Genomic DNA, 18,512 nt, shown 5'->3' on the forward strand with positions numbered 1-18,512 from the left:
GTGCTTATTGTCCATTTGTGTATCTTCTTTGGAGATCCTGTGCCTATTTATAAAATGGGTTATTTACCTTTTCATTGTTGAATTATGAGTTCTTTAAATAATTTAATATAAGTCCCTATGATTCTCATTTTTGACCCCTAAATTTAATGCTCCGAATATTCTACTTACTATGATAGGATACTATTTTAATACATATGGAAGACATTGTAAATAACAATTTTTTTTTTAATATGCCTATTAGATTTTATCAAATTTTGACCATTTGATGCTGAGGAAATTGGGCATTTCTTTTTTCTGTGATCATATTTAATTTCAACTAAAATAATTCATAAATGTACTTGTTAAATCCCAAAGAATACTCTAAGTTTCTTTTCTATTTTTGTTTTGTCTTAAACATGCTAGTAGCTTACTCATGGTTTCCAAAAATTAAAAAAATAAGTATTAGATTGAAAAATATTTGCAAACTGGGTTTACTTTCAGAGAGGTGAATCTCTGGATCACAAGAGGACAGTAGAAAGAAAAGGATTACTTTTTGACTATATTTTACACTACAAGTAGTGCCATTTAAATAATTTTAAAAAGAAAAGCACGTCTATCAATAGAATATTCTCGGTTATACCCTTAATCTTAGGAGGGAAATAATAAAAATCATAACTACAAATTCAGACAAGAAGGGGAAAACTTAGTTTTGAATCTCATCAAATAAATTATATGTTTACAAAATAATCCAGAAGTCATTAGAGGTTTTGGGGGGGGGCGGTTGTTTGTTTATTTGTTTAATATTTTATTTATTTATTTTTAGAGAGAGGGGAAGGGAGGAAGAGATAGATCAGTGTGTGGTTGCCTCTTGTGTGCCCCCAACTGGGGACCTGGCCCGCAACCCAGGCATGTGCCCTGACCGGGAATCAAACCAGCAACCACCTGGTTCGCAGGCTGGTGCTCAGTCCTCTGAGCCACAGCAGCCAGGGCTAGAGGGTTTTTAATTATATAAATATAAATTAAATATTTTTGTTTGTATTTAATTATATTAAACTACAAAATCCCCCCAAAAAAATAGAAATAAAAATTAAGAGGCACACCACAATTACATATTTTCTGAGCACCTTTTCATGTTGATCTTTAAGTAGATAAAGAATTTATCTTTCTCATAAAGCTTAACCAGGCAGGATCATTTTCTACCCACGGGGCAGTGAATAGCATCTTAACAGTCGAAAGGCAAAAGTCAAATAAAGTACATGACTGCATCATTGTTTTGATCCAAAAAAACCCAGTCAATGTTTATTGCTACAGAGTGCCTCTCAAAATAACAGCCCTTCGCCACTGGTGGTTTACTTAACCCAAGAAATCTTTGATAGTTTATATACAAAGTCAACAGCTAGATGGGAAAAGGGCACATTCACCCTGCTCTTTAAAATCAATTGGAACAGACTCTGTGTCCAGAATTTAGGAGAAAATGTATCAAACTAAAAGTTGAGGTGGTTTTAGTCCTTTGATTTCCACATTCTCAAACATAATCCAAGGAAGACTCATGGGAGATTCCACCTCTACTTCCTCCTAACCCTGGTTTGTAGTTTTACAATTTTCTCTTTAGATCTTTTATGATAATCGGGAAAAATTTACTTATTATGATCACCGAGTTCTTTTCACAAGTGTTATTTTTGATATTGTATAGGTCAGGATTTCTTAACTATTTCATATATCTTCCATTAATAAATAGAAATAAATTGTGTGTAGCTCCCAGACGAGGAAAGAACAGGAGAGTACAATGTCCTCAGTAATCTCCCAGCCAGCTGGGCGGCTCAGATAGGAAACTCAGAGGATGACTTTAGATGGGAGTTTTCAGAAGGGGTGAGCTCTGAGCTGAGCCCAGAACTGGACAGGCCCTGGTCACGGGGGAGGTGAGAGAGGAGGCCTGTCTCCTGCATTCCTGCTCTCAGCCCCACGTACTTACTGCCCAGGGAAAGCCACAGCCCCAGTGCTGAGTTAGTCCCCCTTCTCCCAGCTTGTCTAACACCGGTGTCACACTCTTCCACCATTGTCTGCAGCTATTTGGTTCCCACAAAACCATTCCATGGCAAATTTCCACAGGTTAAAAACATAACTAACTTTTATCTTTTATTTCAGTGAGGGAAAGGTTGTGCATTTCTGAGCCCTTAAATCAATTCCCAATTTAAATACTATGAAAATGGACCAATTACTTAAACAGTGAGCACTGGTATCATGACAAAACAAGGCAGTTTCCCTTCATAAATGACTCTCCAATATGACTGTCTGCATATGTTCCTTTGTTACTAAGGGTACGTGTAGGCTTATCCCCACAAAGCACATAATGCAATGCTCTGTGTTTATGTAATTTGTTTATGTACTTATGTAATTCATCGTTACTCACAGTGTAGGCCTTGGACTAACAGCAGGAACATCACCTGAGAGCTTGTTGGAAATGCAAACCCATGGGCTCCGACTGAATCAGAAACTGGAAGTGGGGCCCTGGAAATTGGGTTTTAACAGGCCTCCAGTGGATTCGGATGCACATTGAAGTGTGAGAGCCATGGCTGTAATTAAACCTTTCTTGCCAGAAATAGAGAAAACAATAGAAAGAAATCGTCAATGCTAATGAGAACGAAGCACAAGGTTATCTTTGATGAACTAGCAAAGCAGGGGTACTATGAGAAAAGATCTTAAGCATGGAGAACCAACTATTCAATGTCAAAGATGACCAGTGGTTCGTGAGAGTCAGAGAAGTTCCCCTTGGCGAGGCACAGGACCTGTAACAGAACCCCTGGGCTTCTCCAATTGAAATAGAACCCACGAGCTGTTTAGTTAAGGGCCCGCCCGCCCGCCACGAGAATTATAACTCTTAATACCAGAGTTTATTGGGAAAAAAAAAGAATTGTTTATTTAACAGATATATATTTAGATTATTTGTGGATTTCTGCCGCTAGGTCTTATGTTCTTTAAAACACCCACAAACACATAGTTCTGCATCCCCCTACCAAACCAGGCTAGTTTTAGAAAAGTTAGAGATACTGTTTCCCGACTTCCTAGACCCAGTTCAGCTTTACCAGTAGCTGCCAATCATTCAATTCTGATTGGGGAGGTACTTTCTGCACCATGGTGCCCTCCAACTTTTAATGCAGTACCGTGTGGATTCTCAGCCTCCTTGTAAACTGCCTTCTTCCTGCAAACCGCGTGGATCTCCTCTCCTTCTCAATACCGCATGGCAAGAGCCCTTCTTAAAGCAGCCTGGAGGCCTCCCTTAAAACAGCCTGGAGAACCCCGCTAAAAATGTCTGCAGCTGCTTTTAAATCCCTGACTGTGTCCTCTGACACAGTGGGTGTAGCCACCAGTTCTGACCATTCACAGAACCCTACACAGGCTCTGTAGGCTCTTTCCGTACCATCCCATGGTCCAAGACCCCTCCCATCTTCCTGGGCCTTGGAAATTTCAAAGCAGATATTTGTGCAACAAAGTTTCCACCACTAACCCCAGGCATGCAAAGGCATCCAAAGGCATCCTGAAAGCTGCTTCCTTTTCCCTATCTCCCAGCCACAAACTCTGGGGTTTGTTTTTGGACTCCCCTGTTTCTGTAACAGACCCACAAACAACCTCTCAGAAATGTGAGGAAATGATTCATCCACCAAAGGAGACAGAGAAAACTCGCTGTTAGTAAAACTAAATTATTTAAACCTCAAGTGAGCAGATCTCCAGGTGTAACCAGATTTCCTTCCAACACTCAAATTTTTTTATTCCAAAAAGCTTTCCCACCCTCAGCCTCTTTAGCCACAACTTTGGAGGTGTCTTTCGATTTTGTTCTGTAGGCCACATACTCATCATTACTCTTCTTTACTTTTCTAGCAAAGGGTTACCTTCCAGTTCAACATTTACCTTGGAAGAGGGGACCATCTACTTGACTTCTGAGCCAAATGCCCTGGAAATAGAGGATGATAATGCCTCCGTGCTCGACGTTTATTTAGTAAGTAATTCTTAGTTTCTTTCCCTTCCCTTCTGCTTTACAAATGGACCCAGGTCATGGTTTACACAGAACACGCTCTGTAAGGCCAGACGTGCTTGGGTGTTAAAGGAAACAGTGGCACCCAGTGACTTCTATAAATGGTGCATCTTTTCACAAGCCATGTTTTCCCACTGTTTATGTAGGACACTACGCAAAAGAATATCTAGGCTAAAATGCCAAATCACCACATGTAACAAAAGAACAGATCACTTAATGTTGAGGCAAAGTGGAGCTCCTCGGTATTATTCCCAAAGTGACATCTTCTATGACTCAACTCTGTCCCCTTGTGTGTGAGTCTTCTTCATTTGGGTAAGACTGCCTTGAAAAATGGGTAGCCTGAGCAGCACAGAATCAGGTTGTGGGAAGAACCTGAATTCAGTATCAAGAATCTTGGCTCACTCACTCCCTCAGTTGTCACCAGCCAGCCATATGATCTGGGCAGGAACTTCTCCAGGTATGTGTCCTTATTTGCCAGCAAAGGGAAACAATGCCTGCCCTACCCACCTCATGAAGCTGCTTGGAGAATCATGAGTGATCATGTGTGTGGACACCCTTCAGAGTCCATCACGTTGTCCCTAAAGGCTTAAAATTGCATCGTTAGATGAGGCCTAGACTCTTAATGACTGGACTGTAAAATTTCTCTGAAAAGTACATATGCTTGTTCTCAACATTCTTGTACACCTGCACCAGATCTCATGAAACAGGGAGATGTTGATTTGGAGTTTTTTGCTTTTTCAAGTTTTGCCAAGTCTGAGCCAGGACACCACATCACTCTCAGTGTGCAAGCTGGACAATACCACTGTCTCAGAGTAGCACTTCTGCATACCCCATTTTATGCTTCTCCATATCCCCCAACAGAGCACTGCATTTCCTGAGTGTACTCTACAGGACATAATCACCCAAAATGTTACTCTTCAATTCAACGCTCCCTAGAGTCTTCGCATCTGTCCTGGAGTAAAATCCAGTCCTCCAGGCCCTATCCAGTCTGGTCTCCCCTACCTCATTGACCTCCTCCTCTGCCTATATTCTCCTTTCTGATGCTGTTTCAGACACACTGGCCTCCTTGGAGGTCCTCCCACAGACCAAGACATGTTTCTGCCTCATTGACTATTACTCTCTAGACACTCTCTAGCTCTTCCATACTTGTTCCCTCACTTCCTTCAGGTCTCAGCCCAAACATTTCCTTTGCAGAGAGATGTCCCTTGACCCAATATATAAAACAGAAGCCCCCCAAAAAATATTATGAAAGGATTAATTTTTTACAACACTTAAATATCCTGGTTGTGGCAAATAGAATTTTTTCACACTCAGTAATGCTCTTCTCCACATTGCCCTTATTCTCTTAAAAAGTAAGGTATAGAGTATATTGTAATATCTGTACAGCATAACCAAGAAAACAGGGAATTAAATAGGAAAAATATATTTATAGTATTTTTTTTTTTTTGGTTTCATAAGTTTGATCTCATCCAAAAGTAGAAATCATATATATATACATATATGATAGAATTTTAAAATAGGAAGGAATTACTGGTCATGTAGTCTATTCTTCTTTCACTTAAAACTGCATGTTATATAATCAGTGGAAAAATTAAATTTTTATTTCTTTTAAAACAATACTCTGATCTTTGCCAATTTGATGAGTGAAAAATTATATCTTGTTCTAATTTGCATTTCCCTTTTAAAAAAGTAGAAATCAAGAAAGCTGAAATGAAAGAACAACTGAAACCTCATCTTCATGAGATGAGAACTCATGCCCCTTGTATCTTTACAAAAACCAGGTTTGCACCACCCAGGGGCATGTGATATTCCTGAATGGAATGTCAGTTCACAAGGTGGTTAAATGGCATTGCTGGTACCTGTTCCTTATCCATTATCCCTTATTCCTAATCATTTTGGTTGCTCCACCTTGGTACTATCAGTTTCATTTGTGAGAACCCTGCTAACTATTTATTTGGTTTTATTGTTTTATGTCTGATATTGAAAGCAAAGCATTTCAGAAAAGGGTAACGCTTGCCTCAGAAGCCATAGGGAAACACTGCAGTATTAATCGTTGGTTGTATTGAGAGCCCTTGAGGACCAATTAGGAAAACAAGGAATCATGGGAGTTTGGAGTTGAAAGAGACAGTAGTGGTGGTTAGCTGGCTGGTGTGGTCTGCTGACCAGATTTCCCAGCACAGCTTTTGCTGTGGTTCAGAAGCACTGGAGGACAGGAAAGGGAAGGGAGAGGAGAGTCAGGCTATGGAGAGAGTTAAAACACAGTGGAAATTCTTCTCACCAAGATTAGAGAAAAAAATATCTAATCTTATTTTGTAGCTAGTAATAATAAGCTGTGAAACATTTTTAAGCTTTTTCTACATGCTTGGCACTGTGTACACACACACACACACACACACACACACACACACACATTTAATCCTCATAATAACCCTATGAGGCCGATGTGGTTACTAGCTTCAGTTTTTGCAGTAAGGAAATCAGGCACACAGAGATTATGCAATTTGCCTGTGGCTATACAGCCAATAGTCAATGACTCTGGAGTTCAAACCAGTGGAGACTAGCCCTGAGCCATACTCGTAATTGCTGCCAGGATTAGAAATTAAGCTTCCTTTACAATACACAAATTAGACCAGGAGAAGTTAAGTGACTCATCCAAAAAAAAAAACAAAGTCAGACAACAAGGTAATAGGAAATGGAAAATATAGAGGGAAAAGAATATGGAGACAAATTCAGGTTAATAAGCATTGATTCTCTTTAAATTTCAATACAGAGTGTGAGAGTTCAAGAAGAAGGGTGTAAGGGAAACAGTTTGCTATTGTTGGGAGAGCAAGAACAATAACAGCCAAACTAAGCACATGACCACCTGCCAGGCACTGTCCAGGAGCTTCTCTTACACAGCTCTTTCACTGAGGTAGGTGCTAGTCTCCATTCGTGCAGAAGAGGAAGCTGAGGCTTCCCTGATCAGTTCTCAGAGCAGGTCAATGGCAGAGCCAAAATTCCAGTCCAGCTCGTACCTGAACTTGAAATCATGCAGTACCGTATCACTGTACTTCTTGCTGAGGATTGATCCAAGTCTTATGTTTAATCATGTTTTTGTAAGTGGCAGATGTGTCCAAAAAGGAAGGAGTGGGGTTTTATGTTAAAAACAGCTTTTGTAAAGTTCCACTTTCATCATTGTTTCCTTTCTATTTTTTTGTAGTTCTAGTACAGCCATTCTTACCTGTTGATCTCAGGACTCCTTTATACTCTTAAAAATTATTGAGGATCACAAAGAGCTTTTCTGTATGTGAGTTCATAGGTGAAAATTTTTAAATATTTGTATCCCAAAGAGCTTTTCTGTATGTGAGTTGATAGGTGAAAATTTTTAAATATTTGTCATTAATTTATTCAAAATAACATCTCTATTAAATGTTAAATAAATTTCTATGAAAATAACTATATTGTCCAGGACAAAAATAAATTTAGTGAGAAAAGTGGCATTATTTCACATTTTTGCCACCCCTGATGTCTGACTTAGCAGAAGCTGGATTCTCATATGTTTCTATATTAGTTTGTTGCAGTATAGCATGTCATAGCACTTCACATGAATATCCATGACAGGGAATAAGAAAGGAAAAGCAAATAACACCTTGTTATTAATAGGAATATAGTTTGACCTCATAGGTTCCCGGAAACAGTACCCCCCATAGTTGTGCTAGTGCTTTAACTTAGTCCCTTCACCTGTTGCAGAGCCAAATGAGATGTGAATTAGAGAGAAATAGGCATCTGGGTTTTATGCCTGTCTCTGCCTCTCATTAATCATTGACCTTGAATTAATCACTCTTTGGGGGCCTCAGTTTTCTCATCTATAAAATGGATCATTAAATCATCTCTAAGACCCCTTCCAGCTCTGACCAGCTGTGACTTACCCTAAATAACAAGGAGCTGCAGATATAAGGTTTGTCCAGAGTAGCTCTAATTGTTTCTCCAGATTTTGCTGTTTCATCACATATTCTTCCAGAAGCCTTCATGGTAGTTAAATTTTACAGCACCATTACCTTATAATCCAGGTTATGTTTTCCTGCTGGAGATTTTTATTTTTTATTTTGCACGCTCTTCCAGATCTGAAAGGATACAGCACATTGCCCTCCCTTCAGTATTTTTATTTGCCTCAACACTATGAAAGAGTGAATGGAAAAGAAAAGCGTGAGAAAGGGAAACCCTCTTGCCTTACACCTTTGTCTCTCCTTTCTCTTGACCTAATTAGAATCCTCTTAATCATAGCCTTCCTTGCCCTTCAGATAAGGCTTCTGTGGTGACGTTGTGTTCAGTGTTGTGATCAAACATAGTCACATTTCTCCTGTAATGTTTCTCCTTCTTTGACAGCATTTCTCTCTTAACCTAATCCCCTGGTGCTATTATTTGTACTAATGGACAATACTGTATATATCCCTTTAAAAACATATGATTTAAACTCAGATGATTTATCCACACCAGATTAACACCTGTAATTTCCTTTTTTTAAGGATCCATTCACATTATGCGCATGTAAATTAAGCCAGCTATCCTGCTTTTTCCTGGGATTTGAAATGAAATTAAAAGGATAGGGTACCTCAGAAGACAGCTAATTGTTCTGTCGTCCTTATTAAGAAATTTGGTTCAGGCTCCTAGCTATTCTGCACTGCTTTGAAAAGGCCATTTGCCTTCAAACCCTAGAGTTTCAGGCTATCTGAATCATTTGCAAATATTCCAATCAATGGAGGTGTTCTGGAAGATAATTTTATCCAGTGACCAGAGATGTACTTTCTATTGAATTTTGAGTTGATGGCATAGATTAGGGTATTAAAAAGAATGCAACAGAAATGAGCAGGCTCTGTTGATTTAAAATCGGCAATCGTGCTGTTTTCATAATAGAGCTAGATTCCACTGTTTGAATAGTCCCTGATATTCTAAGGCACTGACAGTAGCTGTTATTTTAGTTCTGTTATGTTAGTTCCCAAGGCAGCTTCGTTGCCTGGTGTGAATGCAATTTTGTGTTAGTGGGGAAAGGAACAACTAACAAAGCCATTGCAGCTGAAGAATATCATGGGTGACTAGCTAGGATGGACGGGCAAGTGGGGGCTACAGGATGGCTTTTTTAATAATAAAGAAATTTGAAAGATGACTGCCACTCAACAGTGACTTTTTTACCTCTATTATTCAGTCCTGAGGAAATGCCCTTTCTTTTTACACTTTCCATATTAACATTCTCTCAATAATCTAGATAGTGTCTGCAAAATAGCTGTTTGAAGTGCAAAAATAGCTATGAGCAAAGGAGAGGAAACAGTTAAGCCACTTTTTTTGTCCATGCTGGTACTGGAGATGGGTGCTCTGATGTGCAGCCGCCAGACAGCTTGATTACTGACTGTGTCTTAAGGATGGTTAATAATATTTTTTGATCATGGATGAAGGATGGCAGAGAAGCAAAAATGATTGAATTAACAGCTTATCATACTATTATGGACAAGAAAAGCCTATTATGTATGAAAAAGAAGAAAAACATTTTTAATTAGGTCATGGGGGTCTTAGAAAACTCTGTGGAACTTTCTGACAAGAGCAACTGCATTTCTGGATTTGCTTCCATCTGCGCTGAGGTTAATGGCATACGTGTGAAGTATCAGTCTCAATCACTCCTTGTCTGAGCCAGTGTTGGCTGCTACAAGGGGTGTTTATTTGAAATGGTGGCAATTCTGTTGCTTCTCAGCAAAGAACTAGATTCCCACCAACCAAAAAAAACAAAAATGCTGCTTAGGTTTTGGTAGATTTTAGTAAAAGAAAAGTAAGAAGAGAAGAGGAAAATGCTACTTTTGATTTGTAGGGCATTTAACAAAAATGCTGGTTCCTTCTACCACCTGACCACTTGTTGAGACATAAAGAGATTCATAAAGGGTAAAATAGGGCCCTTTTTTTTTTTTTTTTTTTTTTTTTAATCCAGAAATGCTTGGCCCCCTTGAGTGGTTGGCCAAACAGTATTCCTGTGGAAGAGCTGAGAAACTGAACCCCAAGCCCGAGCCCCACGGCACCTAGGATTGATTCCTGGGCTGAAACAAGAGACGCCAGCTTCCAATTAGCCAGGCAAGCTGTCGGGCTGGATTAGGAGGTCACCCGTAGGAGTTTCTTTAAACAAATAGTATTAAACAACTTGCTAAGGATTAGTTTAGGGAATTGCATTGGAGTTATAAAGGCATACTGGCTCTTCTGTTAAATTAGGCGCAGTTAGCAACTGAATGACAGCCTGCAAGGCTGGGGTCGCTTTTCTGTTCTGTCCTAGCTTCACAGTGAGTCCTGGCCTCACAGACCCACGTGTTTTCCTCCTCCTTCAAGGCCAGCTCTGCTGTACAGCTTACCTGGGTCTCTAGTCACACCCAGGTCCCCCACAGGTAGCCCCATCATTTCCCTATCCTTGCCTCCTAACACTGGTCTCTCTCCCCTTGCCCACTGTCTCCAGATGCTCCCTATCACTTCTCTTTGTGGTTCCATTTTCCTCTCCTTTCTTGTCATGGGAAGCCAGTGTTTGCTAGTCACTTCCTGAGTCTTTCCAACTCTTTGAAAAGAGTGTTTGAGGAAGAACCGTCTCTAATGGTGTGAACTTGGGGTCTATCAGATGCTGGGCCCGCAGGAAATGAATAGCAAACTCAGAAGGAACCGGATTAGGAAAAATGAGAATTTTAGGAGAAGCAAGTTTAAATCATAGCATGGATCTAGTGAACAGGGCTGTCATTGCTCATACCCTTCACTCTCTGGGGACCTTTGGGACAATGTGAAAGAAGGGAGAATGCACAAAATACTGTACACTTAGTAAAAAGTAAGGCCTCCCTGAGTGGGGATCTGAGGGTTTAGCCTGTGGTTTGTCTGCCTGTGTTACTTTGCCAGGGCTGCCATAACAAAGAACTGAAGCCTGGGGGGCTTACACACAGAAATTTGTTGTCTCACTGTTCTGCAGGCCAGAAGTTCTAGATCAAGGTGTTGGCAGGGCCGTGTTCCCTCTGAAGGCTGTGGATCTCTCCTTGCTTGCTTCCTCCCGCGTCTGGTGGCTCCATGTGCTCCTTGGTGTTCTTTGATTTGCGACACTCTAATCTCTGCCTCCACCTTCCCGTGGCCTTCTTCCCCATGACAGCATGTCATTGGATTGAGGGCCCACTCTAATCCAGTGTGACCTCACCCTAACTTGTAGATGCAATTACATCTGCAAAAACCTTAGTTCCAAATAAGGTCACATTCCAAGGTTCCAGGGGGACATGAATTTACAGGGGACACACTCCTCAACCAACTACACTGCTCACTCATCAGGGGCCTGTGGGTTACTTTTGACCACACACAGCCCCATCTTCCTACTCACTTTCCATCTCCCTGGCTAAGTCATTGTGAGATTGGCTAGATGTTTCCAAATTATTTTGGATCCTAACAAAAAAGTTCCAGGGAAATGAATGTATTAACAGATACAGTCATCTGTTGGGTACATATTATGTGTGAGAAAACCCCTGAGGTGGACCAGGGCATTGGTCTTTTCAAAACCTTGCCACACATTCAGGGCTGAGATGCAGGTCTGAGCAGGTCGTCAGGGTCCTTCAGCTCTGAGCCAGCTAGCTTTGTTTTTCCTTAGAGAAAAAAATACACTTGAGTCCCAGGTGAACCCTAGTAGGCTCCTGCCACACTCTGTTTTTGAATCAGGCTTGTACTTGTGTTCCTAGTTCCTGCAGACCCTACTGCCACCTACTGGTAGGAAGGCAGCTCTGACCAAGGCAGATAAGGGACTGAAGTCCTTGAACCGAAGCCTAATTAAGCTCAATGGACTGTTTCCACTCTGTGTCCTTTATGCCTGCTCACCAGGGGCAGGTTTGTCCTTTGCATGTCAAAGGCAGCCAGCCCCCGCCATCAGGCCCAGCATCTTCTACCTTCCAGGTTGGACTGGAGGATGCTGTTAGAGTCAGGCACAGAACTAGAGGTGCTAATCTTTCCTGGGATGCAAGGCTGCCTTTCACCATCCATCCAGGCCAGTTCCACTTGAGCCTCTTTGAAAGGGCTCCCTAGCAGTTTGGGGATTCAACACGGAAAATGCTCTTTTCTGCTGCTTAGGAAGCAACTTGAACAAAGTCTCAACAAATATAAGGTGGAAAAAGCCTTTTCTTCACTTTCAATCTTTGCTAGGTCATCCCTTACAGCCACTCACCTAGGTAACTCCCTTTTTAAGTAACCCCTTACAGGGGATGAGATTAAGTAGTATAATACAATCCAAATATACAGGGTAGGCAAAAGTAGGCTAGACTCTGTGTTTTACATACTCACAACTTAAACCTACTTTTGCTGCACCCTGTTGGGTCTTATTTTTAAATAAATTATAAATTTCAGTAATGGCTACTGTATTCATCTCCTAGGGGTGCCATAACAAAATCCCATAAACTAGATGGCTTAAACAATAGAAATGTGTCACCTCACAGTTCTGGAGGCCAGACGTCCAAGATCAAGGTGTTAGCAGGATTGGTTCGTTCTGAGGACTGTGAGGGAAGGATCTGTTCCAAACTTCTCTCCTTGGCTTGTAGATGGCCATCTTCTCCCTGGGTCTTCACATTGTCTTCCTTCTTTATGTGTCTGACTGTGTCCAAATTCCAGTCATTCTGGATTAGGGACCACCTTAATAACCTTATTTTAACTTGATTACCTCTGTAAAGACCCCATCTCCAAGCAATGTCACATTATGAGATACTGGGGGGTTAGGTCTTCAACATATGAAATTTGAGGAGATAATTCAACCCCTAATGGTTAAAAGTACTGAGAGGGGAAAGGCTTGATGGGGAAAAGCTTTGAGTTTCTACCTTCTAAACTAGCAATTTTCAACTGGTGTGCCGCAGAAGGGACACTGGCATGCCGCCAGAATTTTTAAGACATCTAGTACTATTTATTTAGTCAGGGGCACTGACCTCTTTTCTGTTAAAATTGTCAAATTTAAAAATGACAACAGCCAACACAATAGCCATCAGGGATGAATGAATCAAAATTATACCTATTTTTTGTCAGATCAGCAAAAAATATAATACTGTTTTGGTGTGCCACATACTTTTTGTAATCAGTGTGTGCTGTGAAATGGAAAAGGTGAAAATCGCTGCTCTAGACCATGGCCAGGAGCTGCTGCATCTTACGCTGTCCTTTTACGTATGTGAGAGAGAAGCCAATTGCCTCATCAGAAGGCAGTGCTCCTGTTTGAATGAAACCAGGCCCATATTCACCCCCACAATATTTTCTTAATGCAGCAGAAGCAGGGGTCAGAGTGAATTCTGTTGCAGCCCCAGGACTGTATTATTAGATAATAAGGCAACCATTTGGGTTTACAATTAGCAGAAGTCGCTGAGGGCTGGAAAGTCTGCTGTAGAATTGTCAGCTGATATAAATCACCGGGCCCTCAGGCTTCCCTTGGGTCCTTGGAAAACAAATTAATCAGGCAGGGAACCATGTTAAAATATTGCTGCTGCACTAACAATTTTGAAATGAGAGGCCATAATCCTAAATCCATCCCATGAGATGCCCAAGAAGAGTGCCAGTTTTTTTCTTGGATCTGTTCTCATCAGCAATCTATCCACTGGTCGGTGTGGGAAGCTTTGCTAGGGCATGTGGGGGCTGGCGGCAGGCCTGGCACTCCATGTGCTGCCAGCACCTCAGACTTCAACAAGCACTCTCCCAGATTAGGCACAACATGGTCATCTTTGCCTGAACTGCACGTGCCCCTCAAGGACCTTCCGAGTCCCACCTTCTGCCTCAAGGATTGATAGTTAAAGGCCCTCAGTCCCTGGCCCTTGGGAAAGAGTAATTTCACCCTTGATTCTGAGTCTAAATTTTTTTATAAGTACAAACGTTGGAAATGTGGACCTAAGCTTAAGTTCCCTCCATCTCTAAGATCCCATAGCAGTGAGATCTGACTCCATTCATACACCGTGTGTCAATATCTATACTAGCGTGTGTAGTCATTTTACCTCCTAAGAAAATGATGAGCTTTGGATTCCTGCTTCTATGGAACAAAGAGAGAACATTCACTCCAATCTGCCCCCGAATACTTATGCCTTATGAAGTAACCCCCAATTTGAGACAGAGATGAAAATAATAAAATGCAAATATAGAACCTTAGGTAAAAGGAAAAGGACTCAGGACTTCCTGGAGCCCGTGATGGCTGCTTTCTCAGCAATCTCTGAATTTCAAACACAGGGCAGTCTAGTGGCCCAGAGAAGAAGGGGACTCCAGAGCCAAAGTGAGGCTCTGTGAAGCTTTTATGTGCATGTGTGGTGATGCGGGGTTTAGCCTGAAGTGAGCGGTGAGGCAGGGCAAAGCAATGTGTTCTCATAGCAAGAGAAGGAACATCGGTCAAAAGAATGAGAACAATATAAAATAGAAAGGAAACAGAGCAGGGCTGGGGAAAGCAGAATTCAAGAGTCGCTGATGGAAACAAGGGCTTGGTATAAAAGAATAAGGAAAGAAAGGACTTACTGCCTACTGATAGCCTGGAGAAAAATGCTGTCCTTGGAGATATTTCGGCAAGGAACTTCAACTTGAAACCAAATAATGAGGCACTTGGACACTAGACAGAAAACGATCCTGCTTTTGTGGAGTCCTGGGTCTGAACCCCAAGGTAGTTGTAGTTAAAAAAGAACATCACCCTGAGGGTTAAGAGCTGGCAGAATGGGGACACTTCCTGGACTATTTAGTGCTGATCACCTTGGCCAGTCTACCTCTTTTTGCTCTGCCCTAGGATTCCCTCACACCACATTCTGGGTCTTATAAATTCTATTGACTAAATATAATTGTTAAACAGTGGGGGTATGTGTGTCAGAGAAAAGATTGGAAAGGGTGTGGAATGGGAAATGAACGTAGGAATAAGACCTCTGAAAAGAAACTTCTCACCTTCGATGCCCTGCCTTTGGCTCTGAAAAGTGAACTTTGACCCTCCAAGGTGACAAGATCACCTTGGAATGCTGCACTTTTGTTGTCCTTCTAGGGGTACCTGGCTTCCCCATAGTATAGTCTACCCTCAGAAAGAGCTTCTTGGTTAGTGAACAGACTGCTCTGGATTTGCTCTATTATTTTTTCTGTTTTTGTGTTTTAAATCACTTTAATATTGAAAAAGCTTTGCAGTCTCTAACCACATGTGTACATTACTGTGCAGTTTAGCACTTGAGTTTAAGTGGCAGTAAAAATACACCTGTCTCACTCACAAACAGACACATGTGGAATAAATAATACTAGCAATTAAGGTCACAGAAATACCTAAATATTCTTTTATATTTCTTTTATACCAACTACTATCACACTTTTACCTTCAGGTCTCAGGATTTAAAACATACATTGGATCCCAGAGCACACCGTGCATAGGAAGCCACCCTGGCACCCTTGTGGACAAATGATTGCATGGGCATACACACAGCAGTTCAGTTGATGACAGAGCCAAAATGTAATTCTGACAGTCTGTCCCATCTCTGATATCTGGTTCAGCTCTATTGCCAAAGCACCAATTCCCATTTCTGTTCCTAAAGGCATCAGGTCAGGAGAGGGTCAAATCTCAGTTCACCCCAAAACATGATTAGTGTTTTGGGCAATAATACCTGAAGAGCCCATCTTTGTATTGGGGAGCTAGGGGAGCTTCCAAATGAGCCACATTTTAAAGACTAAACTCAAGCTATCCATTTTCCTTCCTAGGGAAGTCAGGTGATTCTCCTATCTCTTTATTGATGGACTTGTGGATTATAATTTGAAGAAAAAGATAATAACATTGTTTTCTGCATATTTTTCACTGTGACCATGTTTATAAGCCTGGAGACATTGTGCTTTAAGACCTGTCAGGCCATCTTGCTTTATGAGAGTAATAAATTAGTGCAAAATGGGCACGTCCATGTAATCAGTTGTGTCATCCCAGGATTGCATTACAGCATGGATATAGACTTGGCAGTTCTCACCCAACTTGGACTTTCTTATACCCTAGGGGTGAGAGTGGGAGTTTATATAAGTCTATGGGAACTACAACAGCCACAATTTAAAAAAAAAAGAAAAAGAAAAACTTAAAAAAATATAAAGGACTTTTTGTGACCAGAGCTGAAAATGACTCATTTTTATTAATTGGTTTCTTTACTGAATTATAAAGTTAACCAATTTTATGAGATACTAAATATTAAATTTTTTTCAGAGACTGACTTATTTAACAATATTCTGAGTTATTTGGTAGTATAAATTTTCAAACAGTATTAACCTAGTAATAAATTTAACCAAAGGGGTGAAATACATGTATTTTAAAAACTTTAAGACATTGAGGAAAGAAATGGAAGAGGATAGAAATAAATGGAAGGATATATACTGTGCTCGTGGATTGGAAAGATTACTATCATTCAATTTACCATACTACTCAAAAAAATCTATAGATTCAATGTAATCCCTATCAAAATACCAATGACATTCTTCTCAGAACTAAAACAAATAGCCCTAAAATTATTATGGAATCACAAAAGGCCACAAATTACCAAAAACAATCTTGAAAGGAAACACAAAGAACAAATCAGGAGGTATCACATGCCCTGACTTTAAACTATACTACAAAGCTGTAATAATTAAAACAGTATGGTACTGGCACAAAACAGACACATAGATCAATGTAACAGAATGCAGAGCCCAGAAAAAAACCCTCACTTATATGGTCAATTAACCTCTGACAAAGGAGATAAAAATATGCACTGGGGTAATGACAGTCTCTTCACCTAGTGGTATTGGGAAAACTGGACCATTCTCTTCAACACCATATGCAAAAATAAACTCAAATGGATTAAAGATTTAAATATAATGCCTAAAACCATAACTTTGTGTATGTGTCCCCTCAAGCTTGGGAAATAAAAGTAAAAATAACCAAATGGGATTTCATCAAGCTAAAAAGCTTCTGCCCAGCAAAGGAAACCATCAACAAAACAAAAAGACCACCTACTGAATGTGATAATATATTTGCAAATTATATATCCAATAAGGAATTGATATCCAAAATATATAAGAAACTCATACAACAACAACAAAAAAATCTGATAAAAAAATGAGCAAAGAACATGAAAAGACATTTCAAGAAGATATAAAGATAGCCAACAGATGCCCTGACTGATGTGGCTCAGTTGGTTGGAGCACTGTCCCATGCATTGAAGGGTGATGGGTTTGATTCCCAGTCATGGCATATACCTAGGGTTGCTGGTTCAATCCCTGGTCAGGGCACATGCAAGAGGCAAGCAATCAATGTTTTTCTCACACATAGATGTTTCTCTGTCTCTCTCTGTCCCTCCCTCTCTTCCTCCCTCCTTCTCTCTAAATATTGATGAGCATGTCCTCAGGTAAGGATTTTTTTTTAAGTATATTTTATTGATTATATTGTTATAATAGTTCCAATCTCAGGTAAGGATTAAAAAAAAAAAGATGGCTAACAGACATATGAAAAGATATACATCATTACTAATCATCAGGGAAATGCGAATCAAAACCACAATGAGATATCACCTCACACCAGTCACAATGGCTACCATCAATAAATCAACAGACAGGTGTTGGCAAGGATGTGGAGAAAGGGGAACCCTGGTGCACTGTTGGCGGGATTGTAAATTGGTGCAGCCAGTATAGAAAACAATATGAGTTTTCTCAAAATATTAAAACTAGAGCTACCATATCATCCAACTCTTCCACTGATGGGTATTTATCTGAAGAAATCCAGAACACTAATTGGAAAAGATATGCATTTCTATGTTCATTGCAGCATTATTTATAATAGTCAAGATATAGAAGTAACCTAAGTGTCCATCAATAAATGAATGGATAAAGAAAATGCGGTACATATATACAATGGACTATTATTTAGCAATTAAAAAGTGAAATCTTGCCAATTGCAACAACATGGATGGCCCTAGAAGGTATTACACTAAGTGAAATAAATCAGAGAAATACAAATTCCATATGGTTGCACTTATGAAAAATCAAAACATATGAACAAACAAAACAAAAACAGACTCACAGACACAGAGACCAAAGGCATAGTTGCCAGAGAGGAGGATGGGGGGATGGATCAAACAGGTGAAGAGGAATATAGTCAATAATATTGTGACAAGTTTGTGTGGTGACAGATGATTACTAATATTAGTGCGGTGATCACATTGCAAAGTATAAAAATGTCAAATCACTATATTGTACACCTAAAATTAATATAACATTACTATTGCATACCAACTATACTTAAATATATATATAAAATATTTTTTAATTTTACAAGCAGTATTTAATAGAATCTTGTGGTTGAAATAAACTGTGATTATCTGATACAGCCCAGCCATGACTGCCGAGTCTTCTCTACTGGCCATCACATACAGTAGTCCCTCTATATCACGGTTCACTTATCGTGGCCTCACTAAATTGTGGGAGTTTTAAAAATATTATATTTAATTATTTATCACGAATTTTTCACTATACCACGGGATTTTGCGGTACTGTA

The 18,512-nt window shown here is 40.1% G+C and overlaps 1 protein-coding gene across 2 annotated transcripts in view; it reads left to right on the top strand.

Moving 5' to 3' along the window:
• PIP5K1B (phosphatidylinositol-4-phosphate 5-kinase type 1 beta) overlaps positions 1-18,512 on the top strand; it is a 326,134-nt gene that overhangs the window by 303,706 nt on the left and 3,916 nt on the right. The window contains exon 14 of one of the 2 annotated variants that reach the window (XM_090275861.1): positions 3,856-3,973. The exons of the other annotated variant lie outside the window; for it this stretch is intronic. Coding sequence (XP_090131987.1) covers positions 3,856-3,973 — 118 coding nt within the window. The remainder of the gene's footprint in view (positions 1-3,855; positions 3,974-18,512) is intronic. 2 annotated transcript variants of the gene reach the window in all.

This window comes from Furipterus horrens, unplaced genomic scaffold, assembly GCF_987537825.1.
Source record: "Furipterus horrens unplaced genomic scaffold, mFurHor1.1.pri manual_scaffold_4, whole genome shotgun sequence".
Classification (NCBI taxonomy): domain Eukaryota; kingdom Metazoa; phylum Chordata; class Mammalia; order Chiroptera; family Furipteridae; genus Furipterus; species Furipterus horrens.